This window comes from Grus americana, chromosome 1, assembly GCF_028858705.1.
Source record: "Grus americana isolate bGruAme1 chromosome 1, bGruAme1.mat, whole genome shotgun sequence".
In the NCBI taxonomy this organism is placed as follows: domain Eukaryota; kingdom Metazoa; phylum Chordata; class Aves; order Gruiformes; family Gruidae; genus Grus; species Grus americana.
Window position 1 is genome coordinate 7,887,591 of NC_072852.1, and position 24,106 is coordinate 7,911,696.

The following is a 24,106-nucleotide window of genomic DNA, read 5'->3' on the forward strand; positions in this document are numbered from 1 at the left end:
CGAGAAAAGAGAAAACTTCAGTTGGAAGGGACCTCCAATGATCATCTAGTCATCCTCCTGTCTTAGGAGGGAATGAGCTGACATCCTAAGATGTTAACCTTTCTCCATTGGTTATGGAAGGATTTGAGACGAGATGCCTAGAAAGTTCAGGTGAGATAACTCCAGAACTTTCTTGTCATCGAGCAGTAAGCTCAGTTGTGGTTATGCTCGCAGAGCTAACAAAGGCAGAAAAAGTTCAGGGCAAGGGGGTTAATGGCACTGAGCAATGAAATGAGCACGGCGGCTGCTTGCAGGGTTGGGCTCACTCAGTCCTAGTGGCTGCCTTGCCTCTGCAATGCAAACCCCACTGTTAGCAGCTCGCCATCTATCTCCAGTCCATACTGACAGCATCTAGCAGGTGCTTAACATGAACAAGAGGATCAAGTACACTGATCAAAGTTCTTGGGGTGGCCCTTCAGTTACAGCCCTAGCACTACCAGGAAGATGAACCCTACATATGAGCGTGTCTTGGGCAGCCACACAAATTTTTCAGTCCTTTTTCTGACCAGTACAGCCTCAGGATAGCCTTAAAATGGCAACTGCCACATGAGAACAACCCCCAAGCCTCTCTAGTCCTGTATCTCATTTCTGACTGGGGTCATCTCCAAGCACTTCAGAAAAACACATAAGGAAACTTTTCATTAAGCCATTGTGGAACAATCTGTCCACGTGGAAAATTTCCTCCTGCCTCTTCTGAAATAAAGGACTACCTTATGCTCCGAGCTTTATTTTATGTATTGGTTGTTACATTTGCTTCAGCTAATAAGCCATAATAACTCTGACAACCGGGAAGAAGCTCACTGTCTGTAACATGCTGTGTGTGTCACCAAAGATGACTGCTATTTCATCTCCAACCTGGAAGTCAGCTTCTTGCTTGCTGACTCTCATGTGAGCTCCTCAGTTTTGGATGGAGGGAGTTTGGAGCTCAGCCCACTGCCCATATCTTGCAAATCCTGTGCTGCTGAAGTTCAATCACCCTGGCCTCACAGGGCCACCAACCTGTAATTTCTATTTCCCAGAACCCAGAAAGTTGTTGGGACATTGCGCCGTCGCTGAGGCTCTCCAGTCACTCAAAGACTTTTGTTCAACAGGATGGTGAAGCCCCAGTTCACCGGAGCATTCACCTCTGCACCTCCTCAAGGCCAGAGACTCTCAGCCTTAGTCATACAGTTCAGGCGATGGGCACATCATTATAATGCTAACAAATCAGAAGCTGATTGATGTCCACATACCAGGGTGTTATCTGTTCCCACTGGAACTGAGATGGGACTAGAAGGAATGCTTGCCATGATGGGATTTTCAGTGTTACTTCACACCGAAAGGAAGTGTGAAAAGGAAGAAGAAAGCATTTTAACAAGAATTGGGGCTGAACTCATGGCTGAACACTCACCACACTGAGCTTCACTCTTAAGTCTGTTATTGATTTGCTGTGGGGCTTTGGGAAGACACTTAGGGTTACGTTCTTAGCGATCCCCTGCCTCTGTTTGCACATCAGTGAAATAATAAGGGAAGTAAAATGTCTCCCTGTTGCACACTGTATTTTTAAGATTAATTTAAGACTGCAAATGAAGACAGCACCAGGAGAGCCTTATACTGAAAACATCCTCAGAAGTATTATCATAATTTAATATTCTTGGGTATTTCTAGGCTCTGTCATTACAATTCAGAGGTACCCAAATGCCTCACAAGCTTATTTCCACAACGACCCCAAGAACAGGGTGTGTGCATTCACTCATTTGAGTGTAGAGGCTCAACTACCTGCCAAGATGTCAGAGCAGATCAGGCAACCGGTACTGACCCTCTTAAACTACTGCTACAACCAGTTAGACAATTCTCATTTCCAGCAGCTCCTCCCCAAAATCAGTGCCAGCAGAAGGACAGCACTCTTTCAGCTTCTTGGATCTAATGTTTCTGGTCAGAAACAAGGTCTGTGAAAGATGTTTTTCAAATAGCTGTGGAAGGTTAGTTCTAGGTGAAGAGGAAAGTCACTGCTTTTATCTAACAAGATTTCCTGCTACTGAAGTCTTGATAAGGAGCCTGAGCATGAACTGCTGTCTTGCTGCAATGCCAGATCTTTGGAGGTAACAAGTCTTCCGACTGCTGCTGCCCTGGTGATTTATCCCCTGCAGGTGTATATACGCTGTATGACCCTACATATATGTAAGGTTATGTATACTTTGTATAACCCCAGGAACAGCCATACTGATCAAACACAGTATTTGGCTAACCCAACATACCGAATCCTTGCAGTGGATGTCTAGGAAAGGTACAAACCCCCAGTCTGCACAGACAGATCCTGCCCTCCCGCTCTGTGAGGCAGTGGTTTTCCCGAATTTGTAGGATAGTTACAGCGAGAAGCCCTGTAGTTTATTTCCACTCATATTTCGGATTGCCAATTAGAGCACACTCCAGCCCTACCTGTTTGACTAAGCACTAACTAAAATGCTGATTGAAGGTGATGCAACTGGAGGCTGTGGTCCTGGCCAGCACACCAAGCCAGCAGCAGCTGGAAGTGTGCCCTACATAGGGCAAATGAAAAAATAGTGTTAAGACCGAAGCCTCGCATCTCTGGAGCCAGAAGAGAGGAAAAGCAAACCAGAAAAGAGCAGACAGGGGATCAGCAGGGCAGAGTGACCTTCCTCCACAGAGGGTGCAATCCAAACCTGCTAAAGCCAGCGGTGAAGGTTTTAGATCCGACTGCAGCTGTGTTAATGGTGCCCTGCACTAAACAGTTGGGATGGAGCATCTCCTGAAAGAAACGGGGTTAATTTTCCATGCTGTTCAATCCCTGCTGCCTCTGTTGCCTCCAGCAATGCCAATCAGCATCGGGTGGTCTTGTGCTTTGGACAGCCACTCGTCAGCAGCAGTAATCAGACCAACAGCTCATTTCATACAGGCCACTGAGCAGCAGCCAGCGCGAGGTCTGGGCTAGACTTTGTACTGACAGCGCAATAGTGGAAAGCTAGATTACATCCCATTAGCGCTCCCTCGGGCCCTGCAGTCCCTCCAGGCTCAAAAATTCTAAAGCACTTAGCGCAGACCTGCCAAGTCTCATTTACATGGAGGGAGACTGGCTCATTCATGAGTCATTTCAAAGCATGGGGCCAAACTGATCCCCAGTGCTGTTCTGACAGGGTCAGAGGGTGAAGAAAAATCCATCAGTGAAAAGCAAGAGTAGATGGACACTAGGGATGAATTTATCCCTCTTGCTTGCAGTGATGGGGCTTTGCTACAGGTGATTTTTTGAAACCCCTGACCTATTTTCTACCGGTTCATTCAGCCAAAAAGCCTTGCACTTGGAAGAACATGCTGTTGGAAATTCCCACAAAATGGGACTTCTCAAGGCTTCTAGGCCAAGTGCTTGATTGACTTGGTGCAGTCAACAGAGCAAAGACATGCCTTGAAGTCCTGCTGCATCTGTCTCCTGAAAAAAAAGGGAAGCTGACAGGAGTTCTGCGTGCTGACATGTTCACTCGTAAAGCTGGGGATCTTTTCAGTCTCCACGTTACGCTTCAATTGCAGGGAGAGAGAGACAGATCAGCAGGGAGCGAGGCGCTGGGAACTCGGCGAGCTGGCAGGAGTTCAACACGGAGTGAGGCTGCAGAGAAGGCTGGGACCTCACTTCTTTGCAAGGGGGTCAAAATCCAGGCAAAGCTGATTTTATTTCTTCTTAAAATCAAGTGAAGGGGCTTTTCCAGTGGAGCTGTGCAGAAGGTCCAAATCCAACTGGCACCCGGTTACGTGAGGAGCATGGAGTTCAAGCTTGCTTTATCACTATGTCGTATCTCCTGCCATCTAATCTACATCACTGGAGTGAAAGCTCAGTGGCAGTGAGCTCCAGCAGGCTTTTTCTTCTAAGTTTGTTTTTATTTTTCTTTCTTTTGTCAAAACGATATGAAATGCCAAATGTGGACATGAAAGGAAGGAATATCTAAGTTTTGCTTTGAAGTTGGGGATTCAACTGAAGTGGGGACTGAGATTTAAGGAGATGTGAAGCCATGCGACCTGAAACTCAAATAAATGTTTGTCTAAGCCCTTGAGAGCTGAAACTAAGACATTTCATATCACTCCACTCTGTAATATGTTTTACTGGCTTTCAAAAGCAAAGCGCACATGAGTACAGTATCCTGAAGTGACCCACAGGATGAATTGAACAGATCAATTAACATAGATGGATCTATCAATCTTGACAGTGTTACGTCAAAGACGAGGACAACAAACTAAAATACCAGCTCTTTTAAGAGAAAGAGACAAAAATATTTGTATGCCTTAACTTCAAAGCCTCAGCATGACCACTGGGATTATTGTGCACAGTATACTGACGTGGTCACAGACGTGACAGGTTGACAAACGAGGGCTGGTGGGTGGTGCTGTCTGTAGGAGTGTGAGAGAGGGGAGATCAGATTGAAACACAATCTGCCAACAACAAAAGAAGTCACTGAAGAGAAGTCCTGGGCATTTAAGAGACCCAGTTTCTTACCAAAGAAATGGGAGGAGGAGGGAATCTCCTTTTGTTTGTTCATTGCTTGTGACCTAAATACCTTGCAGCTAGATCAGCGAATCCATCTGGCTAAAAGTAAAAAAAAAAATAAACTTCTGTTTGTCTGCTGAGTTGCTTTTGTTGAGAGCAAAACAGAGAGAGCTATGCATTGCCCTAGTGGTGCTGAGCAGAGGAGGGGGACAGGAAAGCATTACCTGGTATCAGGTGAGCGTACAATTTTGTCCATATTCACAGCTGGCACTTAGGCAGGTGTGGGAAGTTAGTTACATCCCTACATTCAATACAGCTCACAGCAAAACTAAGATGAATCCTGGTTTTTTTGCATTAGATGGGACGTGGCCAAAGTGGGTGTAACCATGTATTCTGCCTAAGGCATCTGAAAGTCCTAACCACTCAGAAGTCACAGAGATCATGATGGTGAAAGCAAGATCAGAAGGGTTTAGAGTGAGCTGGACTACTAGCACACTGATGGCCCTTCACATAATTTCAGCAAGCCAATTCAATTCATTGAACCGGAAGAAAAATAATGCAGCGAAGAAAAACAGGAAAAAGAAATGTTTTTCTGTCAGTTTAGTGAGCTAAACTGGCTCATGAAGGGACCTGACAGGGCCCGAGCCTGTGCACGGGAGGGAGCAGCCCCTGCCTGAAAATGTGGGCAGTGCTTTCAGCAATAGTAAGGTGTGAAGCTTGTTTCAGCCATTTTGAGGAGTATCACCTTGCAGACTCCTGCCATCCTACCAGAGATGGGGATCAAGGCAGGCAGCTGTATAAGCAGGTACCCACTCAAAACACTTTTTGTCTTCTCTGTAAAGTCTTACACTAGCATGCTCGTATGGAGAGGGGTGTCTGCATGAGAAGTCTATCTTCTGTCTCAAAGAAATCTCAAAGTGATCAGAGCGATCTGCTCTGGCTATGCATAAAATTACTGTTGATGAAAGGAGCTAGAGGGAAAACACACACTCCTCTGGTTTCAAGGTGGTTTCTTTCGTGTATTTGAGCAGCACCAGATCAAGACAGTTCCTTGTAAGGCCAGGCTGTCAGCATCCTGCTCCTCTCCTTCTGCTGTGAGATTCTGTGTGGAGAGAGAAATAATATCCCTACCCTTCATGTCTAGGAAAATATGGTAGTGAAAAGCAAGATACAGCAAGAAGGACTCAGAAACAGGTGTAGTGTGAAGCTACTTTGAACTCAGTTATTGGAAGCTGCCCTAACTTTATGACAGAGGTCAAGAACCAGAAGAAATGTGGAAACCATCCAGACAGAGACACGACCCTATCTGCTTGCAAACTTTGGCTCCTCCAACTTGGCCACAATTCAGTACAACCTTTCTCTCAATCCTCACTCCCATAGACATGAATTCGATACAAATTCCCTCAACTTGGCCAAAGCCAGAAGATATTTTGAGACAATTTGCCTTTTTTTGATCTCGAGTGGAAAGGAAGGGTAGGAATGGAGCCTACCTGGACTTGACCTTGCTGGGACCGTGGGGAGTGAGAAGGACTCACCCACTGCAACATGCACTTCCCACCTCCAACATGCTTACCTTGCTTTGCTTTCTGTCCAGGTAGAACTGATGTTGACTGATGGCCATAGCCCAGATAGACTTTATTAGTGCTGGACAGGCGTACCACGTATGCACAGCAATGCCACTATGCCCAAAAGTCCTCCTGGTCACAGATGCCCTGGAGAGAAGAAAAGAATGAACTGGGGTTACACCAAGGTTTCCTCAGTTAGTTTTCTGTGGCAGAACCTATCACAGACCTCACAGTAAAAGCTGTTGTCTTTACTGCACACACCCTTGTGCTAATGGGAAAAGATGTTTAGAGAACAGCAATAAATAGCTACTAAAGCCAGGAGAGCATTTACTTTGAATAACTCCTCAGGTTAGCAAGCTCCAGAAAACTAACAGAAAAGATTACCCAGTTCGTCCAGTTCAGACAGTATTTCTGGGTTTGGCTGAGCTGATGCTGACCTGCTATGTGTCCCAGGGGAGTCACCAATGCCAAAGCATGTATGAATCCTGTGTGTCTCATCACATGCTGAGACAGACACCTGAAGCCGAGTCCTCACACCCTCCACTACCTCTGGCTTTGGACAGTGGCTCTCAAAATATTTGGACCCAGGTGACAACTAAAGATCCACAAGATCAATGGCTGCTTTAGAAAACGTGGGAGAAACTCTTCAGGTACCTTGATTTCCCCACTTGTAAACAGATGCAGCAGGACTTGCCAGGTGGTATGGGAAAGGGGAGTTGTGAGGCTCGGAGAGGGCTGCCTAGTGCCCTGGAGAGAAGAATGTTACTCAGCGATTAGCTGAGTGAATATAAAAACAGGAAAAATAAGACCTAAATGTTTCCTCTCTGGGACTCCCAATTGTCCTCAAATATTAGCAAAAAACACAGGTTACGTTTCCCCATGCTTTCACAGCTGTACAAAACTGCCTGATCACTCCTCCTCACTCCTCAACTCTAACCCCACCAGTAGAGCCCCCGACACCGGCACACACAGGCTCGCAGCGCCCTGGTCTGCAGAACCCCTCCACTGCAGGGATGTTGCACTGGCTGGAGTAAACCAAACCACGGATCTACAGAGCCGTGAGGTCCTCCTCTCCAGTCTGTTAAGAGAGTCATGCAGTGGAGTATGAGATGGGTACAGAGGCTAGCTCAGAAACACGGCACTTTTGTTACAGCCTTTCATGTAGGGACATGGATGGTGAAGAGGGGCTGGTGCAAGAGACAGTGTGGGGGGCAGGGGGTGCTACAGAGGGGCTGCCACAGTCCAGAGCCAACAGGTACTCTGTGCGATGCAGATGCGGAGATGACATTGCAGGACAGCACAGGGGCTCTACCGTGCAGTACTAGGGATGGTGGACTCTTTTCCCAGCACTCAGAAGTGCTCAAGTGTGTTAAGGCACTGGTTCCCCTCCTGCATCTGCACTGGCCACCTCTCCTCTGGTGCCTGTGGGCTATTGCCCTGTCCAGAACTGGAGGTGAACGTGGGCAGGGGAGGCACACAGCCAAAGAAAACTGTGATAAAGCCAAGAATGAAAGAAAAGAAAAACTCTGCAGCGAAATGGGAACTGCTAGACAGATTCATTTGGGGAGAGGGATGACAGCTCTTGTGACAGGGCCTTTTCAGTGCTGCAAAATGTGTTAAAGTCAAATTGTGAAGCTACAAATCAGAGTGCAATTTCTCTGAGAAAACAGCTGCAGCCAACGCAAACAAGGTCTGAGACAACCAGGATCTCATGTTTCAGCGTTACCCTGTGCTGAGCCCATTACATGAGACTGGAGCAGAAGACTTGTCCCATCATGACTATTGTTCTTGTGATAAAACTCCCCATGGATGCAGCAGGATGGCAGCTGATGGTCCTGATGAGGATGGGTGCTGGGCTGCCTCATCCCCGTCACTGGACAGGGAACGAAGGCTCTGCTGGGAGGTGCTTTTGGAGTTGAGGTTGAAGAGGGGATTCAATTCTGGATGCTTTATGTTGGTTTGAGGGACACAAACCACTGCAGCACATTGGCATACAAGGCTCTTAGGCATTAAGGCACTCAGACATGGGCTTGAATCTTAATTCTGGTGTCATCCTGTTCGGTTCAAATGCAGTTACTTGTTTTGAACTCTCAGAAACATACTCTGCAAGCCATTCATCTTCTCATCTTAAAAGCAGTGACTTCCAATTTTTTTTCTTTTTGGGATCTGTACATGTTTCCCATCAAAATTGCAGACCCCATTAGAAAGTCTGCAGACTTAGCTGGTCAGAGCTGTGGACTTGCTTTTCACAGTAGTCTTTTGGGGACCTGTGAGAGGTGGCCCATGGGTGTTTCTTCCATGACTTTCCTCCACGCATGCTACATGCGCTGTGGAATTAACCCTGTTGATACCCCCTAAAACATATCATTTCCCTCCTTTATGGGATAAGAAACCGCCAAGAAGAGAGATTAAATGGCTTGTTCGGGACAGGAAGCCATGGGCAGAGGCAGGGCTTAAAAACATACATTGCGCTGCACAGCCCTGGCCACAACCATGGAGCTGTGCTTAGTCTTCTGCGAGTGTGGCTTCGCTGACTCAGGCTCTGGTTTGGCTACACAGAGGAATGCAGAGAGAGCACTGTGTCGGCTACTCCTCTGCCTCCACACACTGAACAACTCCTCGCAGGAGTCCATCCCACTTGGCCAAGAGACTACAACCTTAGTTGTGCTCCCACCACGCCACTGCAACGTGCCTTGCTGCTTTACAGCCAGCATACCAGTTTGATCTGGACAGTGGTACTCTCTGGATATGAAAATCAACCAATTGAATTCCCTTGTCGTGAAAAAGTACCAGGCTGACAACCTGGGACAGGGTTTTGTCCTCCTGGTGTTGATTCAGAGAAACAGCGCAATGGAATAAAAACCGGAAGCTCTTCTGTGTCAGTAATTCCTATCATCTAAATAGAAATGAGACAGAAGAGGTTCCTCTGGTCACATTTCACGCATGACACTGAGTTGCAAATATCATCATGGTTTTAACATCCCAGAGCTGTTTGCTTTCTTTTCCTTGCAATGGGTGCTTACAGGAAATGGCCAGCCTGGGAGTTTAGAGGCTTCTCACTGCTGGTTGCTTGCGGCATGCGTTTCTGACGCCTCACTCGCTGCCGGAGGCTCGGTGGGGGAAGGAGGGTACCACCCCCAGCTCCCGCTGCTGCAAGATCTCCCAGTGTATTCTCAACTTTGGGAATTTGCTCTGCTAGATTTCATGCAACTATTTACATGCTTAATATTAAGCAGATGCTTCAACACTCTGCTGACCTGGAGCTGCTCTACTCAGTTTTTGCTTTAACAAAATACACCTATGGAGACAGGCACCATCGTATTGGTGTGACCATGTTCATATCAGGGCAAATAAGCACAGAAACTGCATGCAAAATTCACCTAATAAAAATACATATATTAGTAGACAGATAGGCACAGGAAACAGGTGAAACAGGATCACAGCTGAGTGATCAGCAAAACATGCTACTACCAGCAGCACATCAAATCAGTCTGGAAAGAGAGCTGGTTTCCATCAGCTGTATTCATACTTACTGTCCAAGTGGAACATTGTTTTTAGCGAGAACAACTTATAGAGCAATATGCACACTGGTCACTGTCTGCAGTAACCATCCACTAAAGAAAATGAGCAAGGGGTGCAGAACACACTGATGAGATGCAGCACAGTCACTTGAACCCACTCTCTCCCACGTTAGGTCTCTAAAGTAAGAAAAAAAGACTCCTGTGCCAAAAAGACTGATGGGCTTTCATCCAGACTGCCGGTAAACCTCTGGTACCGTGCCATTCCTTTCAGTTGCACTACTGAATATTTATTTACAAGGAAGCATGTGAGTACAAAATCTGATGCCCATCTCCAGGCTCCAAGTGCAACAGGGGGACAAGGCAACCCCCCTTCCACGCACGGGGGTTGCCGGCACTGGAGCTAGGGCACCGGAGCTGCACAGCCCCGGGGGTCAGAAGGTGCCAAAACAGAGGGAAGGAAAAAAAAATACCGCTAGGATCCGAGGGGAAACACATCCTCAAAAACACCCACCAGAACCCAAAATGTCCCGCTGGAAGAAAGCAGCAGCCCCCGCTCGGTACTCGCTGCCCCTTGCTTATGGGCTCCCCAGCTACCAAGCACAGCAAGCCCGGCACAGCAGCGGGGGGCTGTGCCACGACCCGGCTCGGCGCTGCAAAGCCCAGCTCGGCACTGCAGAGCCCGGCTCGGCATGGCTCGGCTCGGCTCTCACCTGCGCGGGTCGTGCACCTCCACGGAGAACTTCTTCTCGCGGAAATAGAGGTTCTCCAGCTGCCTCCATTGGAAGATCTGCGGGGAGAAGAAGTGGATGAGGCGCCTCCGCGCAAACCCTCGCCCAGCCCTACCCGCCGCGGCGCTTCCTCCCGGCGCTGCAGCGGGGCTGCCCCGCTCCGCTCCGCCCCGGCTCGGCCCCACGTCCCGCCCGCGCCCCCCGCCCAGCAGCCGCGGGGCAGCCCCGAGGGCGGGCGGCTCCCCCCCGCCCAGCCCCCGCTGCCTGCGGGGGGCTCGGTGTCGGGGGGAGGCGGGGAAGGGCGCCAGTTTCACTTTGCAGGGCGAAATACAATTTAAACACATGCAAGCCACGGCAAAACCGGGATTCAGGCGCTTCTTTTCCTTCGAGGGTGCGCAGCGGGTGTGTATCGGCCCTGACACAACAGCCTTTCCCTCGGGCGAGGTGTGCAGCGCAGACCTTAGAGGGGTGAAGGTGGCCTGCCTGAGTAGGGGAGACCCCCACGGAGGCGGCTTGCACCGTGCCGGTGACGTGCAGTATCCAGCTTTGCTTTTACCCCCACAATCGACATAAAGCTCGCATGAGCATAAGCCGAGCAGAGTCGGTTTATCTATCCCAGGTGCTGGCAGACTCGTGTTGGCAGTGCCCAGGGCTCCAGCGTGCTCCCGGCAATGCCAAACACAGCAATAAGCAAGTCATATTCCTGCCTCTGTTTTACAGGCTGCTCCATCGGGGCGTCTCAAAGCAGCATGCAGACAAAGCAAACGCTATCACCAAGGGGTGAAACTGAGGCACGAAGCAGTCATGGGAGTAAAATGCAGGTCTCTTGGGTGCCGGCTGGGTGCCCTTGCCCCTCAGCTCGGGGCACAGGGGCTCTGCCTGCTCGCTGAGTGTATGTGCTTCTGCGCAGTGGGATGTGCTTACATGGTCCCTGTACCCCACACCTCTGCCATGAAAAAACCCTCATCTCCCAGGGAGGAGGGAGGACTGACCTCAGAAGCAGCACGAAGGACGCGGTGACTGCAAAACACCGTGTCAGCTCTGCAAACCACTGCGCCGTCACCGCCGCGGACAGGTCCACCACCGCCTCCTCTTTACAAATGAGTAAGCCAAAACGCAAACCCTGGCTTCCAGGCTGCTAATCCACAGGGAGGAGGCAGCCTCCACCCCATGCGCATCTCGCACTTTGTCTTCCCCGTGCTGCCCATAGCAAGTAACCTCACTGCTGGGGAGCAGAGCCAGCAGAGCATTCCCTGATTTATACTCCCTCTCGCACTACAAGCAGCTTCTGTGGAGTTCCTGTCCTGCCCCCAAGGAAGGCGCTGGCTCCTGCCATGCCGAGATAAGCCGCTTGCCAGTGTCAGCGCTCTGGAGATAAGTAAACAGGAGGTGTAATTTGATTTGTACTGATTAAGCTGCTGGTGGAGGTGAAATCTAGCAAATAAAACAAGCCACTGCAGGGACCCAAACATTTTCTCCTTAATACTTAAGGGGCAGCAAAATTTAAATTATTTGTGTTTGTAAAAGTTTCCAACCAAGAGTGTTTGTTCTGTTTTGGTTTGTTTGTTTTGTTTTTTTTTTTTTCTTTGTGTAATGGGGTGTTTGGAAGGAAGGATTGTGTTCGGAGGGCACTGAGCCCCGTACTCTGGGACTGTCTGCATTGCAGGAGGGTAGGGGAGGAAGGGGGCCAGGAGAGACGGGAAACCTGAAGGGCTGGGTTACACTGTCCATAAGAGGATTATTTTATTTCTCCACTGGAGAAACTAATCACTGTATAAAAGGTGTAATCACCAAATGAAGCACAGAAATACCCACTATTCTACCCACTGAGGGAGGACAGATGTGAGGTGAAAGGGTTAATCTGGGAGCTGAGGTCTGAACTTGAAGTCTGTCTCCCCTGCAAGCACCCCGCAAGCTGTAGCCTGGCTTCAAAGGCATAGAAAGGAAGTACGGGGCCTAAACTCCCACTGACAACAACTTGGGTCAAGCCTGAGACTGCCGTGTGGGCTGCCGAAAACATCCCTCTGTGCTTCCAGATGCCCGTCCGCAAGGCGGGGAGGATAACGTGGCCATGCCGCACGGCATGTGCAGCGGACGTGTTTGGGAGGCGCTCAGACATGTGGAACACATAAGAGTCTAAAAAACCAGCAGATCACACCCTTCAGAAAATATCCCTCTGTCCTCGGGTCCCCTGTTGTCATTTATGACTAATCTTCGGCGTGGCACAGAAGGAATTTGAAATCTTTTTCTGAGCTATTGGCAGCTGCTCTCCTTGGACAGTCTTCTCCTCCCCATCCTCCTCCCTCGGACTCTGCCGGACTGTGCCCTGCGCTCCAATCCTTTCCTATTTTATCCTCTCTGCTACCAAACCTCACAGTGCTGAGTTCGTTAACTGCAGCTCCGTTTCCCTTCGATGATTAACTCCAACTGTCCAAACACACAGGGCTCTGGGGGAGCTGTTCAGATGCCCAAAACGTAGGCGTCGAGTGCCATTTTCCATGCCTCGAGGTACCCTGCCTGGCCCCTGGCTGCTGCCCCAGGAGGGAGGGAGCCTGCCGTAGGTCTGGTGCCGTATCTGCGAACCCCAAGCAGATGTCTTGGATCCCCAGCAGTGCTTAAAACAGCATTAGACACCTACATTTTGGGCACTGGAGCAGCTCCCCAGATCGCTGCATTTTTGTATTTAGTTTCTTTGTTTTTCTTGGCAGGGTGTGGAAGGAGGCAAATCCAGACTCTTGGAAGGGAGGGGGGTGAAAGTGACCCCACAACCTGAGTTTGTCTCTTTTTCCATAGCCCTACTCTCCAGAACATACATGTGAGTTTTACCGTTGCTGTAACTGCTCTCCCTTTGCTCCCCAAATATTATTCTGCAGCCTCCCACTCCTTTTGCCCACATTGATCTGAGAGGTCTCACCCTTCCTATACATAAGGACTCCAATCTGCAAAAATGTGAATACCCACAAGAAAGTATCCGCTTTCCTGTTAGCCGATCACAACCCCCCAGCAGAAACAAAGCCTAAGGTCTCCCTTCAGCCAGACCTCCTAATGTAAGCAAGCTGTTCCCTTCACCAATTGCCCAGCTTATGTACGCTTTCAAATTGATGTTGTTAATTCAGTGACAGATGCACAAGGTGCCATTAGTGGGTCTTCTTAAATGGAAGCATAATTTTTACCCATCAAGATCCTTTTACCGTGCTGGTGCTTGCAACCTTCACTGGGGAATACAAGCCACAGCAGGGAGCTGGTTGTAATTTCAACGGTCTTGCAGAAACACAGTGACAACAGATGCATGCTGGTTTTGGGGCTAATTTGAGTCAAAGCATCCATGTTCATGGCAGTTTTGCCTCTTCCTACACTGAGTCTGGGTCTAGTTTTGGGTTATTTGGCTTACGATTGTCTTTGGTTGATTTGCAGGACTGAATCCAATGCCTGCCCTTGTGGGTGGGACAATTCATATTGGCTTTACTGGAGTTGTATTAGGGGCATAGTGACTTTTGCCAGACAAAAGGTACCGTACAGCAGGGACTGGGACAGCATCTCCCCAAACATGCTGGAAATGAGCCTTAGGAGAAAGTCATTTGGTAATACAAGCTGAGCGCACGGTTCCCCTGCCCTTTAGTAGCTGCCTTCACTCAGAGCCCTCAGACAAGGGGACAATTAGTGGTGCTTGTGGTGGGCTGAGTTTCTGTGATGTGGTGGTTTGCCCACTGGGATCTCTTCTGAGGTCAGCAGCCCATTTCGGATCATGCAGCACTGGGCAGCTTCAGATGGGAACAATTTTTGGTAGTGGCCATCATTACAGGCTGCACATGAGATCACTTAATCTTCAACAGATACTTAAGGAAGTCTCTCCGAGACCGGCTTTTGAGCACAGCTGCACACTCATGTGTGCACGTGAAAGGGAAAGGGACCACTAAAAGAGGAGAAAAGAATTACCCTTATTCCTCTAGGGGGGACTGTCCCCACTATGGGCTCTGATTGTGCCAATAAAACTGGAACCAACACTATCACTTAAATTTGCAAGACTGCTTATCAACCCACAAACATTCAAGGGAATAATTGTTCCCTGTTGGACCATGTGTACTGTTTAAAATGCATTGGGGTGGGTGGGGAAGCCAGTGCCAGAAATGGCTTTTCTGCAAAGCTGGCAGCCTAGAAGAGGAGCCAGGGGAGAGATCCGAGAGCTGCATGGTGTGCTGCGGAGAATTCAGGTGCAAGCTACAGGAATTTTCTCATTGGAAACCCCTTCCAAGAGACAGGCAAGCTTGCCAGGCACCAGATGTTTGTGACTAGTTACAAAGAGCTGCAGTCAAAGCCCTTCAGATGCAAGCTTCTTTTGTGAGCACACTTGTGGTTTGCTGGCTGCTCCCTAATTAAGCTGAGCCTGGAGAAGGCCCAGGGATCTGCATCCGTTTCAGCCATGTGAGTCTGAAGAAAGTTTTTACCATTTTTATTGACTGTGGGGCCAGTGCCGTGGAGTTTGCACACAGCAGGAGGTAGGGTCAGTGTAAGAGCATTTGAACAATGCCAGAGGCTCCTGATAAAGAAGTGAGGGTGTTTTGTGAATGAAACATAGGGGAGTGTTTCTGGCTTGGTCACTCATGTCCTGGGTGACCTAGACTTCGCTGAGGTGTGGGGAGCTGAGGTGAGGGCCCAGCTAGGCACTGGGCCATGCTCCGTCCCTTTGTGCTCGGCCTGAGTATCCCGTGGAGGGACCATGCCAGACATTTGGGAACGCCTGGCAGTAATGAGGCTGTTGTTCATTTCTGTGTCAAGCAGCTCAGGCACAGGACAGAGAGCAGGGCAGCACTGGTGTTTGGTGCACAGTGCTCTCTAGATTATGGTTCCTAGAGAAACATGCCCAAATAGTACCTTTTGGAGCAATTCTCAGGCTTCACTATTCTGGGGTTGGGGTACTGTGTCCCTGAGACTGTCTTTTGCCTGCTGTGCCCAGAAGAGCTGGGCTTGGCACTGAACTGGGCAGTGTGCACTGTGGCTGGACGACCCTGTGGGGACACAGCGTGAACTGTTTTGCATTGGGTCTATTAAGAACCCGATATAAATGTCCAGGTATTTGGTGTCTCATTTTCTTGCCATTTTCTGTGTGTGTATCTTCCCCTGAAGCACTGAGACGGGGCACAGGCAGAATGGGGTTACTCAGCGATGCGCACGCTCTCAGGGGTTTCAGCTATCGCACTTGATGGCTGTTCAGAGTCAAACCATCTGCAGAAGTCTACAGAGGATCTACGTGCTGTTTGTCTGCTCTCTTTGGTGACCTAAAGAGGATTTACAAAGGAAATGGTGTTCTGGTTTCGGCAGGGATAGAGTTAATTTTCTTCCTAACAGCTGGTATAGTGCTGTGGTTTGGATTTAGTGTGAGAATATTGTTGATAACACACTGATGATTTTAGTTGTTGCCAAGCAGTCAAGGACTTTTCAGCTTCTCATACCAGCCTGCCAATGAGAAGGTTGGAGTGCCCAAGAAGCTGGGAGGGGACACAGCCAGGACAGCTGACCCAAGCTGGCCAAAGGGATATTCTATACCATATGATGCCATTCTCTATATATAACTAGGGGGTTGGCTGGGAGGTGAGGCAGCTCAGGAACTAGCTGAGCATCGGCACTGGGTGGTGAGAAATTGTGCCGTTCATCACTTGTTTTGTATATTCTTCTTCTTCTTCTTCTTCTTCTTCTTCTTCTTCTTCTTCTTCTTCTTCTTCTTCTTCTTCTTCCTACTACTACTATTTCCCTTTTCTGTCCTATTAAACTGTCTTTATCTTAACCCATCAGTTTTACTTTTTTTTTCCTTTTCTATTCTCTCCCCCATCCCACCGGGGAAGGCAAGAGTGAGCAAATGACTGTGTGGTTGTTTTAGCTGCTGGCTGGGTTAAACCACAACAGATGGAGACAGACTTTTCTCAGAGGTGCCCAGCGAAAGCATAAGAGGCAATGGACACAGGTTGTGGCAAGAGAAATTATGACTTAGATACATGAAAAAACCCAACCCCACAATCAGCGAAGGTGGTCAGACACTAGGGCCATGAGTAACCTAATTGAACTCTGAAGCTGAGCAGGAGGTTGGGCTACAGATGTCCAGAGGCCTTTTTGACCTGTATTTTTCTTTGATTCTAAGCATCTAATAAATGACCAACTGTAATTGCTGTTGGACTTACTGACCTATACAGCATCTCCCAGTCCTTCAAGTCTTGCAGCTTCTTAGATGATTAATGCCTTGTTAAATCATACTATCCAGAAGGAACAATCATCCCTCCAAATGCATGGACTACCACCCAGACTGGATGCTCTGAAAGACTTCTAGGAAAGGCAGGGAAATAACGTGGCACATTTTTAACAGCCCAAATGCAACCCCTTCCCTCGCCTACGCTATGGGCAAGAGCCAAGCCTGGATGATATCCCGATACTAAAACTGGTACTGAACAATGGAACTAAACAATGACAGTATTTTCTCACAGCTTGCATGAGTGCAGCTACAAACTCCCAAGTTTTTTGTTTTGCAGTTTAAAGACAAAACAAACATAACAAAAAAATTCCTTCTTGGAAATGTAATTCCCTCCACTGAACAAACCAGCAAGGAAAATTCTAGGGGCTGTTATGCAGGAGGTCAGGGTGGAGGTTATGAGCGGTCCCTTTTTGGCCTTAAACTCTATGAAAATCACAGCTCCAGCAAAGTCAATGGCAGTTTTGTCCCAGTGATTTCAGTGGGGCCATGGTTTCCGGGCATGGATTTGTGTTCTGCCTCAAGCCAACCCTGCTCCCATCAATCATACCTCTGTCAAACTAGTTAGAGTGAATGAGGAAGGATTTGGTCCAGGCAGAACAGCACCATCTCAGCTCAAACAAATGGACTCTTGTTTCAGGGGCAGATTTACCAAGAGATTTCCGTGGGCTGTCACCTGTGAATTAGTGTGACCCATTGCTGAGGGTGCCCCCAGGTCATGAGATGGGGATACGACTGCACTGTAACCATCGTGCCACACTTCCATTCATTCCTGTATTTCTATTAGTCTGGGGTATTTTTTTTCCCTTTCACTTCCCCAAACAAAAAAATAAAAGGTTTCCTGTGTGATTTGATGTGGGAAACAACCCCACCAATGATCTTCCCAGAGGCTTGCTGTCCTCCCTTCCCCCATGGAATGAGCGAGTGGCTTGGCTAAGTGGGACTTTCAGTGGTCTGTCAGCAATCCCAGCTCACTATCTAATTACTTCTTCCCCTCAGGCTTCAGAACTCTTTTTTTGCCAAACAGACAAACAATTTCTGGTCCAATTTGAGATCCTTTTTGCTGTATGCTGTTCTCATGGGACCACATCACCCCAACAAACATTTCTGGCTTGACCAAACAGAAATTGCATCTAGATCTATATAATCAGCACTCTGCATTCATTTCCATTATGGAGACACAATTCCCTATTAAATTTCAAAGAAGTGGTTTATTGGCTCAGAGAGACAGCAAAGCATCAGATCACAAAGGGAAGAGCCGCTGTTTGGACAAAGCATTATTTGTCTACATAATGCAACTTGATATTTGTGTCTATAACTGTATACAGACTAGGAAATCAAGCTTCAACTTTATATACAAGCAAATCCACCTTTGCTGCACATATATATCTGGTAGATACTGTTAGATATTGCATTGCTGTCACCATGCTGGGTCTGTCTAAATCAATATGTTTACAGAAAACTTTTTTTCCTGATTCTTATAAGTTAAATTTTCTCCCTTTTATCCTCTGCAGGCAAATCAAAGTGACTAGATCTTCCTGCATTGAAGATCTCTCCTTTCTGACATAATATATTATGTATTAGATAAAAGATGCCCAGCCTATAGCCTATAAATCAGCTGTGGCACCCTAGAATGATCTATGCTGCCTACAAACCATTCCTGCTACTCTCTTTCCTAAGGATCCTTTTGTCTTCTCTAGTTGGCATGACTAAAGTACATCTATCTTGGAACAAAATACAGGAACTGCCATCCCCGTCCCACACTGCTATGACAATGCACAGACATATTAGGTTGTATGACTAAAAATACTCCTGTGATGCAGGGTGTCTGCATATGGGGTGCCACAACAGCAGCAATCCCACGTACACGGCCGTGGGCTGCAATGCCTGACCTTCTGCACCTCCTGTCCAGGCCACTGACTTAAAGATGCCTCATATTCAAAGCCACTGAATAAGTAAGCCCCTGTCTGGCTTCATCTGGTGATAAAAATTCCCAGGCCTCTGGAATAGCAAGTCCTGGTGAACTAAGAGACGGTATTTGAGAAGGGTGGGGCACACGGGGAGGCTGTTCGGCTTCAGAGCCAAGCACAAGTGCTCGAGGAGGTTTCAATCTCATTCCAGATCTCCACCCTAACGCCAGGGCACTGAGGTCCAATTTGTTTCACTTTGTGCTGTCAGAGTGATTTGTCTTTGCATCTTGCTGAAGTTCCTGCTGTGTGCTGCAGAATCATTTAAGACTTGGCTGCTGCTTTTATAGAGAATTACCCTTTAAGACGTGAATACGACAAAGCATTTAGAGTGAGGGAGAATTACTTTGATGGGACTACTATATTTAATGGTAGCCATGGGCTTGACTTGGCTGGATCCGTCGATGAGACGTCAAGCTGTAGCCTTTGTGAATGTAAGTTCTTGCACAAAACCCTGGGGACTGTATGCCTGACAGCATCACCACAGTACACATACACTAAACCACCAAAATAGTGCTGGCTTCCTTATAAAACAACAGTGCCTCGGACTATGGATTAATGTTTACAAGCATTACAGTTGATCAAGCTACTTATTTACCTAGATAATGGCAACTGAGCATGACTATTCTATTATTTTAACAAGTTGCTTTGCCTAGACAATCTACTTAGAGGTCTGAGATCAACCCTGTTTGGGAGAGACACTGAAGCAAACTTTTACCAGCTTATAAGAGAAAAAGTGGCGATCATGACTTGTACCTAACTGTTAATTCATTCTGGTTCAACCATGGCAAATTCCATGCAGCCAAACTCCTTCTGTCCTGTTCCAAGCTACAGAGCCCTTGTCTCCCTCCAACAAAGTTATTCTGTAGGTTAATAGCAGTTTCTTTCTGTGGCTGCTGTGATTTATGCAGCCTGCACCCATACCCAGCTCCTACAGCTGTGCTGTTGAATACTGGTTGTGGGCCAGATGGTGAATGGGATTGGGAACTGGCTGAGGTTGAAAGTGACATCTTTTTTTGGCTGGATTATGCTGAGTTCTGATCTCTTCTCTGGAGCAGTTTGCTTCCCGGCCACACAATTATACCAGCACGACTGAGGAAGGGGCCCAGGGGAGGAAATGAGCTGTGGTGGCAGGACTATGATGGGGGAGGAGGGTGGTGAAGGCTGCTTCAGCTGGTACTGCTGCCAAAAGAAATGTTCACTGAATGACAGCCCAGTGGCATGTCCAGCCAAATCCCATGGAAATCCTCAGTGTCAGGGACAAAATCCTGCTTTCCAGCCCAATGTGCTCTGACCTGATTTATTCATCTCCCAACGCTCTTGGCAGTTTTTTGGCACAGTGAAACACAGTGGTAAGGCATGGAGTGGTGGGTGCTGAAAGGGAAAGAGGCTGGTGCTGGATAGTAGACAACCCGAATCGAGGGCAAACAGCACCAAAAAAGGTGCTAGTGAGAACAGGGTCTCCTGCATAACAGGGATGGAATAAGACATTTCGGCAGGGGAAGTTCTTAAACTATGGCTGCTCTTCAATAGTCACAAGTCTGGGTCTTACATTTTGGTATGGAAGGAAATCAGGTGAGCAACCTCTCTCCATGAGAAGAAGGAGCATGGTAAGGAACCTCACTTTATATATGTCTCCCTCCTCCAGTGCTTGACATTTCCAAATACTAAAGCAAGACTGAATTACTGCACTATAAAATGAGTTGAACCTGCCATGACCTGAAGACTGGTTCAGTTTACAGCCAAGTCCATAATCCAAAAAGCATGAAGGATCAGCGACGGGAAGAGAAATAAAAGCACTGAGCAGAAGGAGTCAGCAGGTAGTCCTTAACAGTCAGCTAATCACAGTGAATAATTTATTACAGCAACGCCACTGGGACTCCAATAGCTTTTAAACCAGTATTTCCTGGAAATGTTTTCTGCTCCTCTTGTATCATTTGTAAATTTGAAATCCTTTATTCCTGTCTGCAGTGCAGCTATTTGCAAAAGTCTTAGGGAAATGATGCTGTTCCAAGAAGAGCCCAATTAGACGTGAGTCCAATACATTGTCTCTGACCCCACTTGATTCTGGATGCTCTAGAGAAAGGCCAGCCCTTTCTGAATACACCCTGTGGCTCAGTGGCATGCCAGTGAGAGGAGTGTTACGCATGCTCCATGTCTCTGACAACAGAAACCAACCTGCTCCCAAATCAAACACCCTCCTTGAACATGAGGGTTTATAACCCCTCCCAAAATACTGTTTGAAAACATCCAATTCAATGTCATAACTCTGAATGGAGGATCACGCTTTTAGTCCTGTCTTTAACCCTTCTATGCTCTTGATCTCTATTGTATCATGTGGCAAGGAGTTATGCAAGTGAATTGGACTCCCTTTAACTGATCTGAATTTAATCTTTCTTTTGCCTTTTTGACTGTCCCAATGTTCTATGATCAGTCAGGATAGAGACCAATTTGTCAGCTTCCTCCTCCCCATCGTTCACTAGTTTCTACACATTTCACATCAATCCCTACTTTATGGGTTTTTTTAAGTTACTGGTCTGTCATTCCTTCACCACAGGAAGCACAAGTTTAACCACTCCATCAATGCAATTACTGACTTGACGATGCTTCATTATGCCCTAAAGCAGAGAGAATCTCTATTTGTTCTGCAATAAAGGAGTCCTTAATTAGGCTATTGCTTCTCCTGTGTAAATATCTCATTTTGCCTCTGGAATTGGGAAAGTTCGCTCTATCTCTTGCTGTTTGGAAAAGGCCAAGTGACATCACACAGCAATCTTTCACTTTCTGGACACAATTAATTTGCTGATTACTTTGCTTAGGCTGTTGACAAGCAGGAGATTTCTCTCTGATCAGACACTTAAAGCTACTGATTTTACTTGTGCTTTGTATTGCTTGGAAGGACGGGTCCAACTCAGCTCTTGTTTTCACATGTTTAAATGGGAAGTCAATCTGTTACTATTCCTTTGGATTTACAGCAATACTACAAATTAAATTCTTCTGTAATGAGAATTCATAGAGCGTTGTGGAGACCTTATGGCAAGGGACAGAGTATTTTCATAGCATGCTTCATTTCCTCTCAGAGAAAGGGTAACACTGGGAAGAAATGGCAGAAACTGATGTTTGGCTGTCACAGGGAAAATCTTTGTCAAGCTACATTCACAGCTGAATTTTGGGATGCCTCACATATTATTTTGTTTCCAAAACTCTTTCTTCCCCTTGGGTTCTCTTCAGTCAATCAGAGATGCAAACACTGATAAAGTTTATGAGCCTGAGAAAAAAGGCCCACCTTAAGTTTCACTGCTGCTAGCCTTCTGTGGAAGAAAATGGGATAACACTAAATAGTGGCATTTCTTGCAAAGCAACCAATCACTACCAGACTCTCCTTTAAGGTAATTTTATTTTTGGTGATAAGTTAAACAGTTTCTCTGTCTGTTCATTGGCCATATGAAGTCCTTTGGCTGACTTTGTTAATCATTCACTTTTCAGCTTGGAGTTAATTGTTTACTAACTGTTAAACTGTGTGCACTAAAAGATGCCTTTGGGCTCTTAAATCAATGGGAATTTCTCACTAGAACAAGAGAGACATGCATAGTGCTACTACAACTGCTTGGGCATGCGGGTCTCAGCTCCAGGCTATGCCGCTTCTATTTCATGTACAGGTCTCTTGGGAAGGAGTGGAGTTACATCCCTACCTGCTGGTTAAAATGAACACACACCACTCACAGACAATGTAGTCACACAGGGGGGCTGCAGTAAATTGCTCTTTCTTTCCAATCACTCTGCAATGCAAGAAAAGAACTCCTAATGACCCTTCTCTGAAAACGAAGGGTTTGGTCACTACAGCCTCAGTGGCTTGTGGGAGTGGTGCTGGCACATCCCATCTGAACACCTGGCTCCAAAGAATTCGCTTTGGTTCATCATGAATATTGGATGGTGCTGACCTAAGATGGGTAGAGCCCATCAGGACACTGACTCCTTTTTGATGTGCTTTTTCAAGGCACACTGAGCCTTGAAGGACCTTTTCTCTTCACAAGGAAGAGTTTGTAGAAGCTAACATAGAGGGAGATGAATTTTGCCCATCGTGGGTGCTGTGTGCTGCTGCTACAAAAATGACACAGGTTCTGCAAGCCACTACTAAACTTCCAGAATGCCTCAGCATATGGTTAGCAGGACAGCAGCCATCTTTCCACACTTGATGCTCCCTTCTTCTTGTTCAGCTGCAGTGACAGGTTTTGTGAAGTATACCAAAACTTTTGCATTTATTTAATACCTAAGAACGAACGGCTGTCAGATCATAACTGATACGGACCAAATCTGGGTTTGAACAAGTAACATTCAAGAAGAAGCCTTTGGCAGGGCTTGCTGAGTCTGTGAGCTAGCCCCTGATCATACAGAAGACTGATAAGCCTCAAAGTGATGGCTTTGGGTAGCTTCAGGGCTTCCACAGAATTCAAGCATAGGCAGGAGGGAACATAAAAATAGAAGCACAGAGTCACTTTAGACTCTGCAGCCCACCGCAAGCTCCATTCCAGTTTAATAGCCCTGCATTCCCATCTGAACCACCTCGGACTAGGTGCCAGATACCCATCTCAGCTGCATCCCCAGTAATGCTGGAGGACTTACGCCCGAGTGAGAATAGCGCAAGTAAGATCAGGTTCTCGCCCTGTGTCAGCCTCAATTCTTCTCTCCGGACTCATCCAACTTGCTGACAAACCTAGTTAGTTTTCTAGAGACACATGGCTGATTTACTCCAGCAATTTAATAAAAACGTGGTTTTGACTGACTGCTAACGGGATCGCCTGAGATAGGCTCAGCTGCTTAGTGTGGGTTGCAGTTTTGCATGCAAACACCATAAGCATGGAAATCTATCTAGAATGACATAATAGGAAAACATTACAATCTCCCTTATAAGACAAGCAAGGTTTTTATATGCATTTAATATAAATGTCTTGGTTTCAGCTGGTTTCTTGCTACAATTTTCTGCTTGTGTTTCTTCCAGGGAGGTTTATTTTTCCATTGTAATTTTTCAATTTGTTTCTGGAATTGGCAATGTGCAGGAACAAAAGAATAAAGATCAGAAAAGACATAATCTCTTTTCCCCTTCCCCCCTAATTTTACCTTGCAGAAAGTTCAGTAAGGTTTACCCCTCCTCTTTGCACAGCAAAGACTTGAACCAGCCCATGCTGGTATAGTGAAATGAATCAGATACTAGGGTAAGCTCCCAGATACCAGGGTTATCAAGTGCAATTTTACAATCTAATTAGCAGAGGATTAAACATCACACCTTGCTGAGGGAGTTGAGCTGCTCTCGCCAGAGGGGTTTTACCACCTGTGTAGGGTAAGAAGTCTTTTTACTTGCTCTACAGAGGGTAAAAGCACATGATGGCGAAATAACGAAGCCTCAGCCACTCTGTCCAAGTCCTGTCCCTGATTTAGGTTGCACATTTTGGAATAGCCCTGCCAACAGATGGGGTTTGCAAGCATCATGTAACAGAGAAATGCTCATCTAGGCTGTCTTTTCACTGCTGTGGTCGCTGGATTATGGCAATGGACAAATTCTAGCCCGGAAATTCCTGC

General features: G+C 47.1%; 1 protein-coding gene across 6 annotated transcripts in view; it reads right to left on the reverse strand.

The window, feature by feature from the left end:
* FRMD4A (FERM domain containing 4A) overlaps positions 1-24,106 on the reverse strand; it is a 382,867-nt gene that overhangs the window by 32,674 nt on the left and 326,087 nt on the right. For all 6 annotated transcript variants that reach the window (XM_054813272.1, XM_054813275.1, XM_054813273.1 and 3 more), the window contains 2 exons: positions 10,307-10,383; positions 6,084-6,222 (listed from right to left, as the gene is read on the reverse strand). In XM_054813272.1, coding sequence (XP_054669247.1) covers positions 6,084-6,222; positions 10,307-10,383 — 216 coding nt within the window. The remainder of the gene's footprint in view (positions 1-6,083; positions 6,223-10,306; positions 10,384-24,106) is intronic.